This window comes from Mauremys mutica, chromosome 7 (genome assembly GCF_020497125.1).
Source record: "Mauremys mutica isolate MM-2020 ecotype Southern chromosome 7, ASM2049712v1, whole genome shotgun sequence".
Taxonomy (NCBI): domain Eukaryota; kingdom Metazoa; phylum Chordata; order Testudines; family Geoemydidae; genus Mauremys; species Mauremys mutica.
In genome coordinates this window covers 21,832,818-21,847,525 of record NC_059078.1, presented here as the reverse complement: position 1 = coordinate 21,847,525, position 14,708 = coordinate 21,832,818, and the positions used below count along the sequence as shown (strand labels likewise).

The following is a 14,708-nucleotide window of genomic DNA, read 5'->3' as shown; positions in this document are numbered from 1 at the left end:
TGCTTTGGGGTGCTGGGTGGGGCGGGAGGGGGTTATTCTGCAGAGCTTGGGTGAGGTTTGGAGAAGCCAATTTCTGTTATCCCTTTGCTGTTAGCAGCCAGTGCATTGGATGTTTTGGGGCAGGGTTTGGGCTCAGAAGGCTCCGAGACCTCCTGCCTGGAACTCCCCATCTGTCCCGGCGGGAGCGTGGCTCCTGTTACTGGCCAGTGTTCTGTTTCCCATTTGGTAGTGGAGAAGGAGCCTGCCTCTCTGCCTGCGCCCCAAGAGACTCACTGCTGCGAGGAACATGTCCATAAAGGCTCTGGCCTGTCCCGAGGCCGCTTTGATCATGTGATTGCCAGATCCATGCAGAATGGCAGTCTCCCACTCCCAGGGGCTCAGTGTGGTTGAGTGACAGGGTCACGGGCGCTGGCTTTGTTAGCAGGGCCGGAGGCTCTGGAGAACACCCCTTTCTCTGTGTGTCTGGATTCCTCCTGGGAATGGGTGTGGGGCCTCCTGCTCCAGTTCTGAGACACCATCTCTGCAGAGACTGCTGAAGGCCAGGGGCTGCTGGATTCTGCTAGGTTCCCAGGCTACGCCATTAGCTGAAAGTGGAAATGGCAAATATTCCCAATGGCTGGAGACAGGACACTATATGGGGAGGGCTCTGAGTTACTCCAGAGAATTATTTCCCGGGTGCCTGGGTGGTGGATCTTGCCCACATGCTCGTGGTCTAACTGATCACCATATTTGGGGTTGAAAAGGAATTTTCCCCTCAGGTCAGATTGGCAGAGACCTTGGCAGGACGGGGAGGTTCGCCTTCCTTTGCAGCATGGGGAACAGGTCACGAACTGGTCTGAACTAGAGTAAATGGTGCAGTCTCTGTAACTTGCAGTCTTTAAACCATGATTTGAGGATGTCAGTAACTCAGCCAAAGGTTCAGGGTCTATTACAGGAGTGGGTGGGTGAGGGTCTGTGGCCTGCAATGTGCAGGAGGTCAGACTAGATTATCACAATGGTCCCTTCTGACCTTAAAGTCTATGAGTGTGTTTGTTTGTTGCAAGCAAGGAGTGACAATTGGGTTCAGGGAATTAGCCCTGAATTTAATCCCACCTAGGGGGTGACTGTCCCTGTGGTGCTCCTAATGTGGTTATTGCAGTACAGTGAGAAAGCAAGGCATTTAGGAAGAGTTTTAATGTAAGAGCAGCAAAGAATCCTGTGGCACCTTATAGACTAACAGACGTTTTGCAGCATGAGCTTTCGTGGGTGAATACCCACTTGCATCCGATGAAGTGGGTATTCACCCATGAAAGCTCATGCTGCAAAACGTCTGTTAGTCTATAAGGTGCCACAGGATTCTTTGCTGCTTTTACAGATCCAGACTAACACGGCTACCCCTCTGATACTTAATGTAAGAGGGAGCTGTAAAGGGATTAAAGCATTTGCCGGGGCCCTGCACAGCTCGGGGAACAGAGGTGGTTTCTGAACCTCTGGGCTGACCCTGTCTTATCTCCGTTATACAGTGGGATCCCTAGACCTTCCTAGGCCCGACCCAGAATAACGCCTTGAATCTCAAGGGAGACTGGCCTACGGAGGTGGTAGCCCTTTCTGGCTTTTACTGTGTCAAATCCCCATCCCCCTTGTCAGACACGGCTCAGATCTGGGCTCTTCTGTACAAGGGGCACCACATCCCAGAGTAAGGGGGCACAAGGCCCTTTCTTCACAGCCCTGGGGACAGCGACCTGGGAATTCTGGCCTCCTCCAGCTCAAAAGATATTGACAGACTGAAGGGAGCTCAGAGGAAAGCAGCAAAAATAACCAGGTGGCTGCAGGGCTTGGCTTCTGGGGAGGGATGAACAGAGCGAAGGCCGCATAGCCTGGCTGAATGACGATGAATGGGAAGGCAGTTCCTGCCTGTGTGTCTCTGATGAGGGAAAAGGCCAGGAGGGACTGGCTGCCTGAGACTGAGCCAGTGGGGTGGAACGAGGAGCAGTGGGATGAAAGTGAGCAAAGGGAAGTGTGGGATGAGTAAATGGCAGGATTTCCTGATGTTGTCCCCAGAGCGACAGCCCCGTTGCTAGGGATGTTGACAACTGAACTCTGGGACTGGAGAACAGACTGAGGGCACAGTCTTGCCCTGGGTGGGCCTAGTCCCTGCTCCCCCCCTCTGGTTGTGTGCAGATTGTGTAGGAGAAAGAAGGGGCCACGGGAAAGTGGGGCATTACATCTGCCAGATGGCAGAGAGGGTCTGGAGAGCTTTCCTAAGCCTGGACTGCTGCTCCAGTGCTTCCCTAAGGCAGCCAAAGCCCCTCTGAGCTCTGGAGCCTGAGGGCCTTTCTCACCAGGTTGATTTCTGCTGCCGTCTAATTTTCATGAAGTCAGCAATGGCTCTTGTCTCCGCTTGTGGTCCTGGCTGGAAACCACACAGGGCGGAGACGAGTGGAAGGTGACAAGGTGGAGTGTTGGGGGAGGGGAGATTGAGGCCTCCTGACTAGGGTCCATGCGTGATTGAAACCCCTCTGTGCGTACCTCATTGGCGTGACTGCCGCGTTTCCCCTCCCTGCGTGGGGGACAGCGCTAACCCTCTCCCCTCTGGTCCGCAGATCCTGGTGGACTTGTCCAGTCCCAGCGGGCGGCCGGCGCTGCAGTATGAGAACGTCGTGGCCCACGAGGGCAGCTCCATCCTGCGAGACCTGGTGCTCAGCCCCGACCGCCAGCACATCTACGCCATGACTGAGAAACAGGTAACTGTCCAGGAGGGAGAGGCAAGGCTCGCTCTGCTTCCCCAGCAGGAGCAGTGTGAAGTGGCAGCTGAGGGGACCAGCCTGTGCTGCAGTCGGCAGCAGCCATCTCACCCCAATCCTACAAGAGGCAGGGTCCCAGCCTGCTCCCATCACCACAGTGCCCAGGCACCAAACACAGGAGTAAGCAGCATGATAGGGACGGAAGCTGCATTGCTCCTGCTCCCCCAGTCACAGAGTGCCAGCACTGTCCCTCTCGTCTCCCCGGAGCCTCTGACAGGGGCCTGAGACCCCTCTGCATGGTCCTGCAGTCTGATGGCACAAGCTCTAGACCAGGAGTGGGCAAACGTTTTGGCCCGAGGGCCATACTGGGGTTGCAAAACTGTATGGAGGGCCGGGTAGGGAAGGCTGTGCCTCCCCAAACAGCCCCCTCCCACTTCCCACCCCCTGATTGCCCCCCTCAGAACCTCGAACCCATCCAACCCCCCCTGCTCCTTGTCCCCTATCTGCCCCCTCCCGGGACTCCCGCCCCTAACCCCCCCTTCCCCCAAACCTCTGCCCCCAACCCCCTGCTCCCAATCACCCAACCCCTATCCACACCCCTGCCTCCTGACAGGCCCCCCGGGACCCCTCACCTATCCAACCCCCCTTGTTCCATGTCCCCTGACCCCTATCCACACCCCCACCCCCCGACAGCCCCCCCCCGGGACCCCATGCCTATGCAGCCCCCCCGTTCCCCCCCCCCGCAGAACCTCCGCCCCATCCAACCACCCCCTGCTCCCTGTCCCCTGACTACCCTCCAGAACCCCTGCCCCTTATCCAACCCCCCCTCCCCCAGCCCCATTACCATGCCGCTCAGAGCAGTATGTCTGGCAGCTGCGCTGCCAGGCCGGAGATAGACACGCTGCCGCTCTGCTCGGCAGGAGCATGGCTGTGCGGGAGGGGCCGGGGGCTAGCCTCCCTGGCTGGGAGCTCAAGGGCCGGGCAGGCCGGTCCCGCAGGCTGGATGTGGCCCACGGGCTGTAGTTTGCCCACCTCTGCTCTAGACACTCATGCTGGGCTTTGCAGAGGAGCCTGGCCGGGGGTGGGGGGATGCAGTGCCCTGCTCCATTTGGGTTCAGTGGGCACTGAGAACCCAATTCTCTTTCGCTCCTTTGGAAATCCCAGCTTGAACGCTGATGAAAGGCTTCCTTTGAGGGTCATTCTGCTCCTTGGTCCACCATAAGAGGGTGTGGAGCTATGTGTGATCTTCCCTCTGCCTAGCTTCTGCTATGTCCTGGGCTCAGTCGCTCCCTCTAGCCAGCGCACCAGCCAGCGGAATGGGATGGGTTCTGGCTCTTCTGCACTGGTATTGCCACTGGGTTGGCCCCCCTGAGCAGCAGGCAGTTATCTCTTCTGGTCTGCTGGAAGAAGTAGGGACAGACAGTCCAGCTGAGCTGACCAAATACATGGTTCAGGGGATACTAGCCACCCCATCCTCCTCCACTGCAGGCAGGCTTGCTGGAGATGTAGTGTTCTTGCCCTGGGAGGGCTTGTGTAGGGTCTGTGCCTATGTTCCCAAAACAGCCATGTCCGGCGCCCCATGACAGCGTGGCTGTCCCTTGGCGAGTTGTGAGCACTCTTCCCCCTTGCAGTGTGCTTACCCGTGCGGTGCCTCGCTCAGAGTGCAGCTGGAGCAGGGGCACGGGATGAACCAAGGGGGGCAGTGGGCCTCTTGCCCCCCTGAGATGGACTCCTGCCGGAGCTGTGTCGTGGCCCAGCTTTCCCAGTGTGGCAGGGTGGGCAGCGTGGGTGAGCTGTGGCAAGTGTGTCTCAGTCTGTGCACGTGGCTGGAACCACAGCTGAACTAGAATCATGATACATCTCCAGCCCTGTTGTCCCAGGTGGGGGATGTGAAAATGGGGCCTTTGATTGGTCCAGAAATCCCATGGGGACGGAGCAGCCTATTTCCTCCTCCTGCCAGCCCCTGTTTCCGGTTTACAATCTGCCAGAGGAGACCTGGGGCTCTCTGGGTGACTTGCTGACTGGGAGGCTGTTGGCCGAATCCCCTAACCCCAGTGTCTCAAAGGGCCTGGGATGCGGCTCAGTGGTGAGCCTCTGAGCACCAAGCCCCTTACTATTCCCAGCTCTTCCATTTCCTCCTCTCCCTTTCTGCTGGGTAACGGCAGCAGGATTGAAAATGGGCCGTAACTCTTTCTTAGTGGAGCAGCCTCTCCCCTTGGCCCTGCATTCCCAGGTCTGGGCTGTGACAGACATGCGTTGTGGCATTGCTGAAGTGACAGCGGGAGATGGTCTTCAGCTCTAAGGCAGAAGCTGAAAGAGAGACCATGTTCCTGAGTCTGCAGGCCATGCGTGGAGATTTCACTCCCTATGTAAGTCCCTGCTTCCCCCCGTTCTGCACTCCCAGCCCCATCCTAATGCCCTAAGCTGTGGCCAGCTGGGGAGCAAGGAGTGATGACCAGAAGGGATGGTCTGATGCAGAATTGTTGGTGGAATTGTCTGGCCTGGATTATGCAGGAGGTCTGATTGGATTGTCAGGCCACAAGAGAACGTTAGGGCCATCTATGGATGCTCCAGGGCACTTTGAACCACAGAGGGTTCCCTGCTCCCCAGGGGATCGGAGGGCTTGAAGTTGTGTATGTGGGGATCCCATGGGGAAAGGCTGGGGATTGGGGGGCAGGGGGAAGGACGCTAAAGGAAAGGGTGGGGGGAAATCTGAGAAGCTGTTCCTGGCAGCCTCCCTGTCATTGCTCTGTTGCAGTTCTAAGGCCTGGCTACCACAGAATCCCCTTGGTGGGATATTTAGGGGGCAGCCGGACAGACGAGGGCTTTGCTCAGTGAATCCCAACAGGAGGGGATTTATTGCTGAGTTGCAGTGTTTTTTCACAGCGAGGATAGCAGGACATAAACCCGATTGTGTTGGGTGCTGTACAGACAGATTGGAAGTGGGTATTATGACATTTGCTTTTGCAGCTTCTGTCTCTTCGCTGACAAAGCAAAGAACTCTCTTGCCTTCTGAAACCTCCCACCCTGATCCTCTCCTTTCCTCAATAAAAAGAGCTCTCTTCCATCGCAGCCTGGTGTTATCAGGGTGTTGCTGGAAAGTAATTAAATGAACAGTTGTAACAGAGCTCGGAGGGCCAGAGAAACGAGGGGATTTTAATCAAATCTGGAGGAGCAATTAATAAAGAGCTTGTAACCCTTTAAGGCCAACTCCTGCCGTCACGTATCGGGAAATGCAGGGGTCTGGCTAGCATCTGAAATGGGCATAGAGGGCTGTAAAATGACAGCCCATTTTCCTAAACTCTGGAGAGTCCAGTTGTTCATTGTGCTCTACAGAGGTTGGCTAGATCGCCAGGACCCCCAGCCATTCGCCTTCCTCTGTGCCAGACCTGCCTTTGATTCCAGGAGCTGAGCCGGCTTGGCAAAGAGCTTGGTGGGGTCTCAGTCTGGTCCCTGCTTGTGTATCACAATCCTGGCATGACATCCGGTATAATCTGGAATAGCCTCGTTCAGGGGAGGCCCTTCCGTGGGGGGAGGGGTGCTGCCGTTCAGTGTTGAGGGGCATCTCTGGAGGGCGGGGGCCCAGGACTGGAATGGCAGTGGTGGGCTGCTGGTCAGGATTGAGGGGTGTCTGTAGAGTCGTGTAGGAGCTCAGGGTTAGAGTAGCGGGAGGAGCTGTGGGTCAGAGTGGAGGGGGATTGGCAGAGCTGTAGGAGGAGGGCAGGGCTGATAGTGGGGCGTGAAGGTCAAGGTTGAGGGGCATAAGGCTTTGCAGGGTGTTTGCGAAATGTTGGACACAGCCCTGTGTCCCTTTCCATGAAAGCCAGAGCGCACTAGAGAGGCTGTGTCTGTGCTGGGTACAGTGGTGCTCTCAGGTCCCTCGTGAGCTGTTTTTCTCTCTCAAGGTTCAATAATTCTTGATGGAAATAATGTAGCTTTTCTTAGCGCCTTTGCCTCTGGGTTGAAATGAACTCGGCCTTCCATTGGCTGCTGGGAACAGATACAGAGCAGCCCCGCCTGCCCTCCCTCTCACCATTGAGCGTCCTAAGGAGCTAAGTGTTGTGTGGGGCCCGATGGGGCAAGCAGAGGTGTCCTCACATGGTCCAGGAGTTTCCAGCCTCTCTTCCCCTTCTTAGCTACCTGCAGGGAGCTCAGACTGGTCCCCACAGGAGACTGTACACTAGGTGTAGAAGGTTGTAGGGCTCTTTCCAACCATGCCAGGTGACCTACAGGCCCTTGAGGACCAGGTTAGGCTGGTAAGGGGGGAATGTCCTACCGACCCTGCTCCTTTTAAAATCTCCCCTCTTCCCTGCAGCAGCAGGGTTGGCATCTGGCCGTTGTCCATCAGGGTCTGTAAGCATGTTAGCCTGTCACAGCTGATACTTACGGAATGCTGCTGCTGCTGCTCTTTGGAACATCACTGATGGCCACAGCAAGGAAGGCCATGGCTACACTAGGAGTGCTGTACAGGTATAGGGCTATCAATGTACCATACCAGCAAAGCGCTGCTAGTGTCGCTGAAGCTATACCAGCAAAGTTGGGTTTTGTACCAGTCTAGCGAAAGTCCCCCGCATGAGCAGAACACACTATAAGGGTGAAAGTGCAGCTTGGCTGTATAACTGCATCTTCACTAGGGCCGCTGCCTGTCAGGGGTCCCACCTCTTCACACCCCTGACTGTCTGAGTGATGCCAGCAGAAGTCTGTAGTGGAGACCTGGTCTAACTCTTGTTCCAACCTCCGGATTTTGCCCTGGAGTGATGGGGAGGGAGAAGGGTCCTAGGGAGTTTGTGGAATCCCCGTCATTGGAGAACAGGCTGGACAAACACCTGTCAGGGATGGTCTAGATTTACTTGGTCCTGTCTCAATGCAGGGGGCTGGACTTGATGACTTCTTGAGCTCGCTTCCAGCCCTACATTTCTATGATTTGATAATAAGGAGAGTGAAAGACAGGGACATCTGGCTTGGGAAGGAGCCAGGTCTGCAGCTCCCTGAAGCAGGGGGCAGCATGGGAATTTTCCCAGGGTTGTGCATTTGGGGTCCATGCACCCCTGTGCTTGAGAAACACCCCTGATGCCCCCCTATGGTGTTTGGTCATGCTTATATGGGCTTCTTGAGGGACAAGAAGGGAGATATTTATAGGGTTGAAATAACCCGCGGTCTAGTGGGTTCATGAGGCTGCTGTTCCTGGAGACCAGATTTCACCTTATTGACCCCCAAAGTGCTCCCTGGGGCATTAAGCACGAATAAATGCTCACCCAGGTCCTGCTGTTCTTTGCCTGAGACTGAGGGGAGGGCACCCTTGCCTCGCTGGTCTCAGCACTTGTAAAAATCAGGTGTCTATACGTCACCCCTGGATCCTAAATCTAGCCACTTATCTCTGAAAGCCCTGCCCTAGGTATAGCCACTGCCAGCCTAGGCTCAAGTCATGAGGCAAGCTGCAGTGTTAACAGGCCCTCTGGGCCTTTATTAGGAGAGCCGCCTCTGTTCAGCAGCTGGCCCCATGCACTGTTGCTGACTCTCTAACAGACACCCCCACATGTGGGCAGGAGACACTTGTAGCCCCCCCAGGGAACTCCAAGGGTATCCGTCCCCCCAGGTAGCTGGGGTGGGGGGCTGCAAGGTGCCATGCTGCCTGCGTGCCCCAAGCTGTGGGACTCCGGGTACGGTGGAGTCAGCGGGGGCACTTGCTCACATCAAGTGCTCACCGTGGCCGCACAGATGGGAGGGGGAGGTTCTGTGCTCCCCCTCCCCCCCAGCCACAATAGCTTGTGCAGGGGTGGAAACTGGGCTCCTAGCCCCGTCACTGGATTCATAGGCACTGAGCTGGCTCTGGGGAGCACAGCATGAGATGAAAGCACAGGAGAAGGGTCTCTGCCTGCTGCCCCACTGCTCCCGTCCCTAGCCTGAAAGAAACACTCAGGGCACCTCAGATCTTCAGCTCTGGGCTTGAAACAAGCCTGGGACTTGCCCCTATGTTTTGTTAACCCCTTCACATCCAAAGGTGGGGCTCTTAACACAGTGTGGAGTTAACTGGGGATGGGATCCAGCACCATGAGGGGACTGTACCCTACAGCCTTCCCTTAATCATGGGCCTGAGCCACTATCGTAGTGCGACCCACCTTCCCTTCCTCCCTCCCTCGCTGTCACTCATTCCTGCCTCCTTCCTCCTCTCCCTCTCCCACTCCCCTCCCGCTCCCAGTTACCCATTCCATCTATCCTGCAGGATCCCTGCATCTCCCCCATTCCCTTCTGTCCCCACCCTCTCCATGCACTGGTTCCTTCTGCCCCCACTCTGCCAAGCCCGGCCCCTTTTCCTGGTGTGTGTTGTGGGGCTCCCCAAGAGGTGGGTGGGTAGGAACAGGCTGGCCTGGGGCTTTCTGATGGGCACGTTCACAATCTGCCCGTCTCTTTCTCTCCCCCAGGTGACACGAGTGCCCGTGGAGAGCTGTGAGCAATACAAGAGCTGTGCGCTGTGCCTGGGATCCAAGGACCCCCACTGCGGCTGGTGTGTCCTTCATAACGTGTGAGTACGGCGGGCTCGTGCTGTGTGTCTGTGCCCCAGCCCTGCACAGCTGCCCTCTCTCCCCGGTCACCTGCAGGGCTGCCCCGGACAAACACTCACTGCTGCCCCCTTAGCCAGGGCTCTGCTGGGTCTCCCAGGACCAGCAAGGACATGAATCCCCACCCCAACGCGGCATAACAGAGCCCTGTTTCGCTGGGGGCTGAGCATGCTGTTGGATTTTTATTGCATGCCTTTTGTCTGTAGGGGTTTGTACTGCTGCCCATCACCGTGGTCTCTGAGTGCCTTCCACATTAAACACATTGGGTGCCAGTCTGCTGCGCCTACGGGGACTGACGATAGGCCTTGCTAGAGCCAAGCGTGATCCAGGCAGGTGCTGGGCCAGTGCCCATTGCTCCTCACCTGTCTTACTATCCTAGTCCCGGGCACTGTCCAGCCTCCCCCGCATCCCATTCCAGTCCTGGGCCCCTCACACAGATCAGCCAAGGCCTCTCAGTGCTGACCTGCAGCCTCCCATTGTTCCTTCTCGAGTCCTCACCAGAGATGCTGGCCGATTAGCCTTGCTTGGGTGGCTTCTCAAGGTGCTCTTGCTGAGGTCTGTGGTACATGCTCAGCCCCTATCAGACCCCAGCGAAAGGAAGAATAGCCCATCTCAGCGGGTGTGACCCTCAGCTTCCTCCGCTGTGGGTGGTGTTGCCACTCACTGACTCCGTGGAGCGTGTGGGTGCAGATGAGAGCCCTTCAGAGAGAGGCACTGGCTGAGGGGTTGGTTCCCTGCCAGTTTCCAGCTGGTGGCAAACCAGCCTGGGAGATAAGGGCCTGTCCACCTGGCTTGTGCTGTCTCTCTCTGGCTCCTCCGGCTGCGCTGTGTCCCCTGGAATGAAGTGGTGCTGCGAGGGTGATTGATGGCAGCCCGCTCCGAGTCGCCAGCCATCGAGCGCGCGGAGGATTCTGAGTGTCAGATCTGCCGGGTGGCTAAGGATTAGACATGAAGCTTCCCTCCCTGATGGGCAGGAGCTTCCCATCCCCCTGCAGCACACATTAATGCAGGTCACACGGCAATGGAGAGGCTCTCCCCTGCCCCCCTTGCTCAGCTGTTCTCCAGCCCTTCTGGGCGTGGCAGCTGCTGGGGCATGCAGGGTGCTGCAGTGTCAGAGTCTGGATTGCCCCATTAGCCCTGTGGAGTCCAGGGCATTTCATCCCTGTGGTGACTTTCCCCTTCGTGACCAGACGTGGTTTGATGGTGGTTCGGAGCCTGAGCAGACCGGTGCCCACAGCACAAAGCTCCCACCATGCCAGGCACTAAGTACCCCCCTTGCGAACAGCCTTAGCAGAGCGGTCACGGACTGAGAGCCTTGGAGTCACTCTGCAGCACGGGTGGCAGAGGGCGTGGGGAGAGCGTGTCCTGACACTGACCCTGGCCTCAGTCTCCTACGCTGCCTCCAGCAACATCTGCTCCTAGGAAATGCACAGTGGGGCTAAGCCTGTAGTGGGCGACGGACTCAGGGAGCTAATAGGGGCTGCCCGTCTCTTCGTGCTGTGATGTTTACACCAGTTTCTCTCTCACACATGCAAATGTGCCCGATTTCACTGTGCCATCTCGGCCAGAAGTACTGGCGCTAACCTCTCTGTTACTCAGGAGGCCTGTGGAAAGCAGGACCTTTACCTCTCAGAAGCCCTGTTCCTCAGCTCCCCGCTGGCAACACGAAGCCAGTGTCGGTGGCCAAGGCAGCCGGCTGTGCTGTTGCACGTTGTGTGATGGTGCAGCTTGGGGAGAGGCAGCAGGCACAGTCAGACTTGCACAGAGCCAAGACCCGGTTGTGTGCCAGCACCCTTAGCAGTGAAGGTGGGCTGCAAAGTGCAGACAGCGGGTGAGAGACGCAACAGAATAATCTGCCTTTTGCACTGTGGCGCCTCTCACCTCGTGTGCACAGCACAGCCAAAATGCAGTGCCTCAGGCGTGGAGAGCAGCAGTCAGTGCCCCGTGGACAAAGCCCTGCTCTTTCTCAGTGTGCCCTTGGATCTTTAATGTCCATGCGGAGCAGGCAGGAGCTCAGTGTCTCCACTCTGCAGGACCCACATGCAGTAACCTGCATGGAACCAAGCTCTGAAGAGCAAAAGGCTGAGCTGAGCCTGTTGGGATTTGTCCCAGTGGCTGTAAGGGGAGCTGAGGCATTACACACCTGAGCCATAGCGTGGGGAGCCATCCCCTCAAGCTTCCAGCCAAGCTGTAGTGGGCCTGTGGGGGGGGGGGGGTAGGCAAGAAGCAGAGGGAAATTGAGGAGGAGAGACTCAAACATGGGGTGTGGGGCAGTCCGAGAGAATTTCTGCTGAATGGAGCCAGTGAACTCCTGGCCGGGGGCCTCACCCGGACCTTCCTTTTCCAGACTTGCTGGGCCTCATGCTGTCCAAGGGGCAAAAACTGACGCCTCTCTCCCTATCCCCAGGGTAGATTTCAGGTCAGACCCAATGAGCGAGCCGGGCAATAGCTCTCTCTGCAGCCGGACATCCCGCTGTGGTGCACGTGTGGTCAGCCACAGACACCTGTGGTTAGCAGTGCTGCCGGCACAGCTGCCTGGATAGGCGGAGAGGCTAAACCACAGGGGCCCTGACTCTGCCCTCGCTCCCCACCTGTGTCTGACAGGAATCAAAGTCATAGTGTTTCAGAGGCAAATCGCAGGCAGGCAGTCATGCCTCACCCTACTTACTGCAGGGAGGGGGCCGTGCTAATGGGCTGTAATTTGCTCTGGACAGCTGGGTGGGAAGACCTTTAACCTGGCAGCCAGAATCCCAGAGCTCAGTTCCATGTGCAGGAGGGATGGGAAAGTGACTTGAAAGGTAGAAAAACCAACACAGAGTTGGGGATTTTTTTGGGGGGGGTTGGAATTGAAAATCACCTTGGAAGCGTGTCTGTCCCTGGCAAAGCTCTGCCTCTCTAGCCATGCAGAGTGTTTAATTAACCTCTGAGCTGCCGTCTCCCTCCATGATCCCTCAGAGAGGTGGTGGTGGTGTGGGGGTTGGGACAGAGCACATTTCGGGGTCTTCGAGGTATGGTGTGGCACTGGCATCTGCTCAGGGGATAAATCACCCAGATCATGGCCAGGACCTTGACATGCGTCCAGGCATCTCTTTTTTTTTTTTGCCCTCCACTTAATTAAACTTTTCCCATAATGCAATAATGTTGTTGAAGATAAAGGGAAGTTCTTTGAACTCATTAAGGGGAAGCAGTGCTTCTGGAAGGGGCTGAGAGTGGGAGAATGGCCCCCATGCCATGAGGGCTGGTAATTCCAGAGCTGCTTTCTGAGAGATCTGGTGATGTACTGGAGGGGAAGAAGCACTTAGAGCATAGAGGAAAGACGGGGGAGCTTCAGCATGTTCTGGAGGAGCTGGTTGATACTGGTGGAAGGGGAGGGACTAAGTTAGTGCACTATCCTCTGAAGACCTGAGTCCATAGCAGGGTTTAGGGTACAAGTGGAAAGTAATTTCTCAGGCCACCACACGATTAGACGAGAGCACCATCAGAAGAGCTGGGGGAGAGGGTTAGAATATCCAGGGGCATGCTGCAGTGCTGGGGTGGGATGCGTTGGCAGAGTTGTGTGGCGTACCCAGGCTGGAGTAGCTGGTTGGGGTACCTTGGGAGAGAGCCGTGGGAGGTACCCAGGGCTAGAGTGGGTGTGATACATCCTCTCCAAACACCTGCTCTGGGATTGGCTGTAGTAGTTCAGAGATTTAGGAGGGCTCCTGAGCCTGCCTGTAATGTGATGTCCATTCTCCATCCCACCATGGTAAAGCCCTGACCTGTGAGTTCGCAGCATGTGGGTCCTCTAGTCTTGGCCAGCCTCTGAGCTGTGTGTAAAGCTCAGTATAGCAGTTACTCCCTGTGACTGGCCCTCCCGCAGGTTTGGGTAGTGCTTAGCTCTGAGCTCGGGGGATTCTCCTTGTCCTCACTGTGGCTGTTTTATCCCTCTGCAGCTGCTCGCGGAAGGACCGATGTGAGCGGGCTGATGAGCCTCAGCGCTTTGCCTCGGACCTGCGCCAGTGCGTCCAGCTCACCGTCCAGCCCAGGAACATATCGGTCACTATGTCTGAGGTCTCGGTAAGCTGCTCAGCCTGGGGATGTATAAGTGTCACCTGTGCTAGCTTCATTCTGGTGCTGTGGCAAAGTGAAGTAAAAATGCAGTATCAAACAAATAGAAAAAATGGTAACTAGATAGTGATCGATTATAAATTACAATTTCTAAAATCCAGAAAATTGATAAGGGAAGCTAAAGACAGGGAAAAATCCATTCCTGGCAGGACTAGGGCTAATAAGGATTTCGTTAAGTATATCAGGAACAAAAAAAATCCTGGAGATAGTAAAATTGTTAATGATGATGTAGAAAAGGCAGAACTGTTCAATAAATCGTTCTGTTCTGTATTTGGAAAGAAGCAGGATGATGTACTCGTATCACATGAGGTTGATGAAGTACTTTCCAGTCCATTAGTAACTAATGAGGCTGTTAAATAGCATCTACTAGGGATAAGCATTTTTAAATCAGCAGACTCGGTTAACTAGCACCTAAGAGCTGGCTAAGAAGATCTCTGGCTCACTGATGTTAGAGTTTAATAAATCTCTGTTAATATAGGGGGAAATTCCAGAACACTGAAGGAATGCTCATGCGCCAATATTCAAAAAGGCACACCAGAAAGGGCTGTTGTGATGACCTGATTCACTACAGGCTGCTTAGCTTGACATCAGTCCCGGGCAAAATAATGGAAAAACTGATATGGGATTCAACTGATAAAGAGTGAAAGGATAGGAATATAATGAATGCCGGTCAACATAGTTTTATGGAAAATAGGTCTTGTGAAACAAACTTGAATCCAGTCTTTGATGAGATTGCACGTTTGGTTGACAAAGGTAACTGTGTAGATGTAATATACTTAGATTTTGTAAGGCATTTGATTTAGTAACACACAACATTGTGATTAAAAATTAGCACTATATAGTACCAATAAAGCACATGCAAAATGGACTAAGGACAGCTAACCAACAGATCTCAAAAAGTAGTTGTCAGTGTGGACTCACCATCAAATGGGGTTGTTTCTAGTGCGGTTCTGCAGGGACAGACTCAATACTATTCAGTATTTTCATCAATGATCTGGAAGTCAGTATAAAATCACTGCTGGTAAACTGTATGGAGAACATGCAGATTGGCAGACTTGTTAATGGTGAGGCCAGGGCAGTCAGACCAGGCGATCTGCATCACTTGATAAGCTGGACTCATTCAAACAGACTGCATTTTAATATAGCCAGATACAGGGCTGTGCATCTTGGACTAAGGAGTGTAGGAATGGGGGATTCCAAAAGGGAGTTAGCGGTCAGAGTGGACAGGCAACTCCAGACAAGTGCCCAGAGTGATTCTGTGGCAGAAGGGGCTAGTGCGGTCCTTGGGTATATGAACAGGAGAGTAGTGGGCAGGGAC

General features: G+C 55.3%; 1 protein-coding gene across 5 annotated transcripts in view; it reads left to right on the top strand.

Annotated features, from left to right (window-relative positions):
• The window catches only part of PLXNA1 (plexin A1), a 290,782-nt gene that overhangs the window by 138,286 nt on the left and 137,788 nt on the right, over positions 1-14,708 (top strand). For all 5 annotated transcript variants that reach the window (XM_045025437.1, XM_045025436.1, XM_045025438.1 and 2 more), the window contains 3 exons: positions 2,583-2,723; positions 9,146-9,246; positions 13,216-13,339. In XM_045025437.1, the coding sequence (XP_044881372.1) occupies positions 2,583-2,723; positions 9,146-9,246; positions 13,216-13,339 (366 nt within the window). The remainder of the gene's footprint in view (positions 1-2,582; positions 2,724-9,145; positions 9,247-13,215; positions 13,340-14,708) is intronic.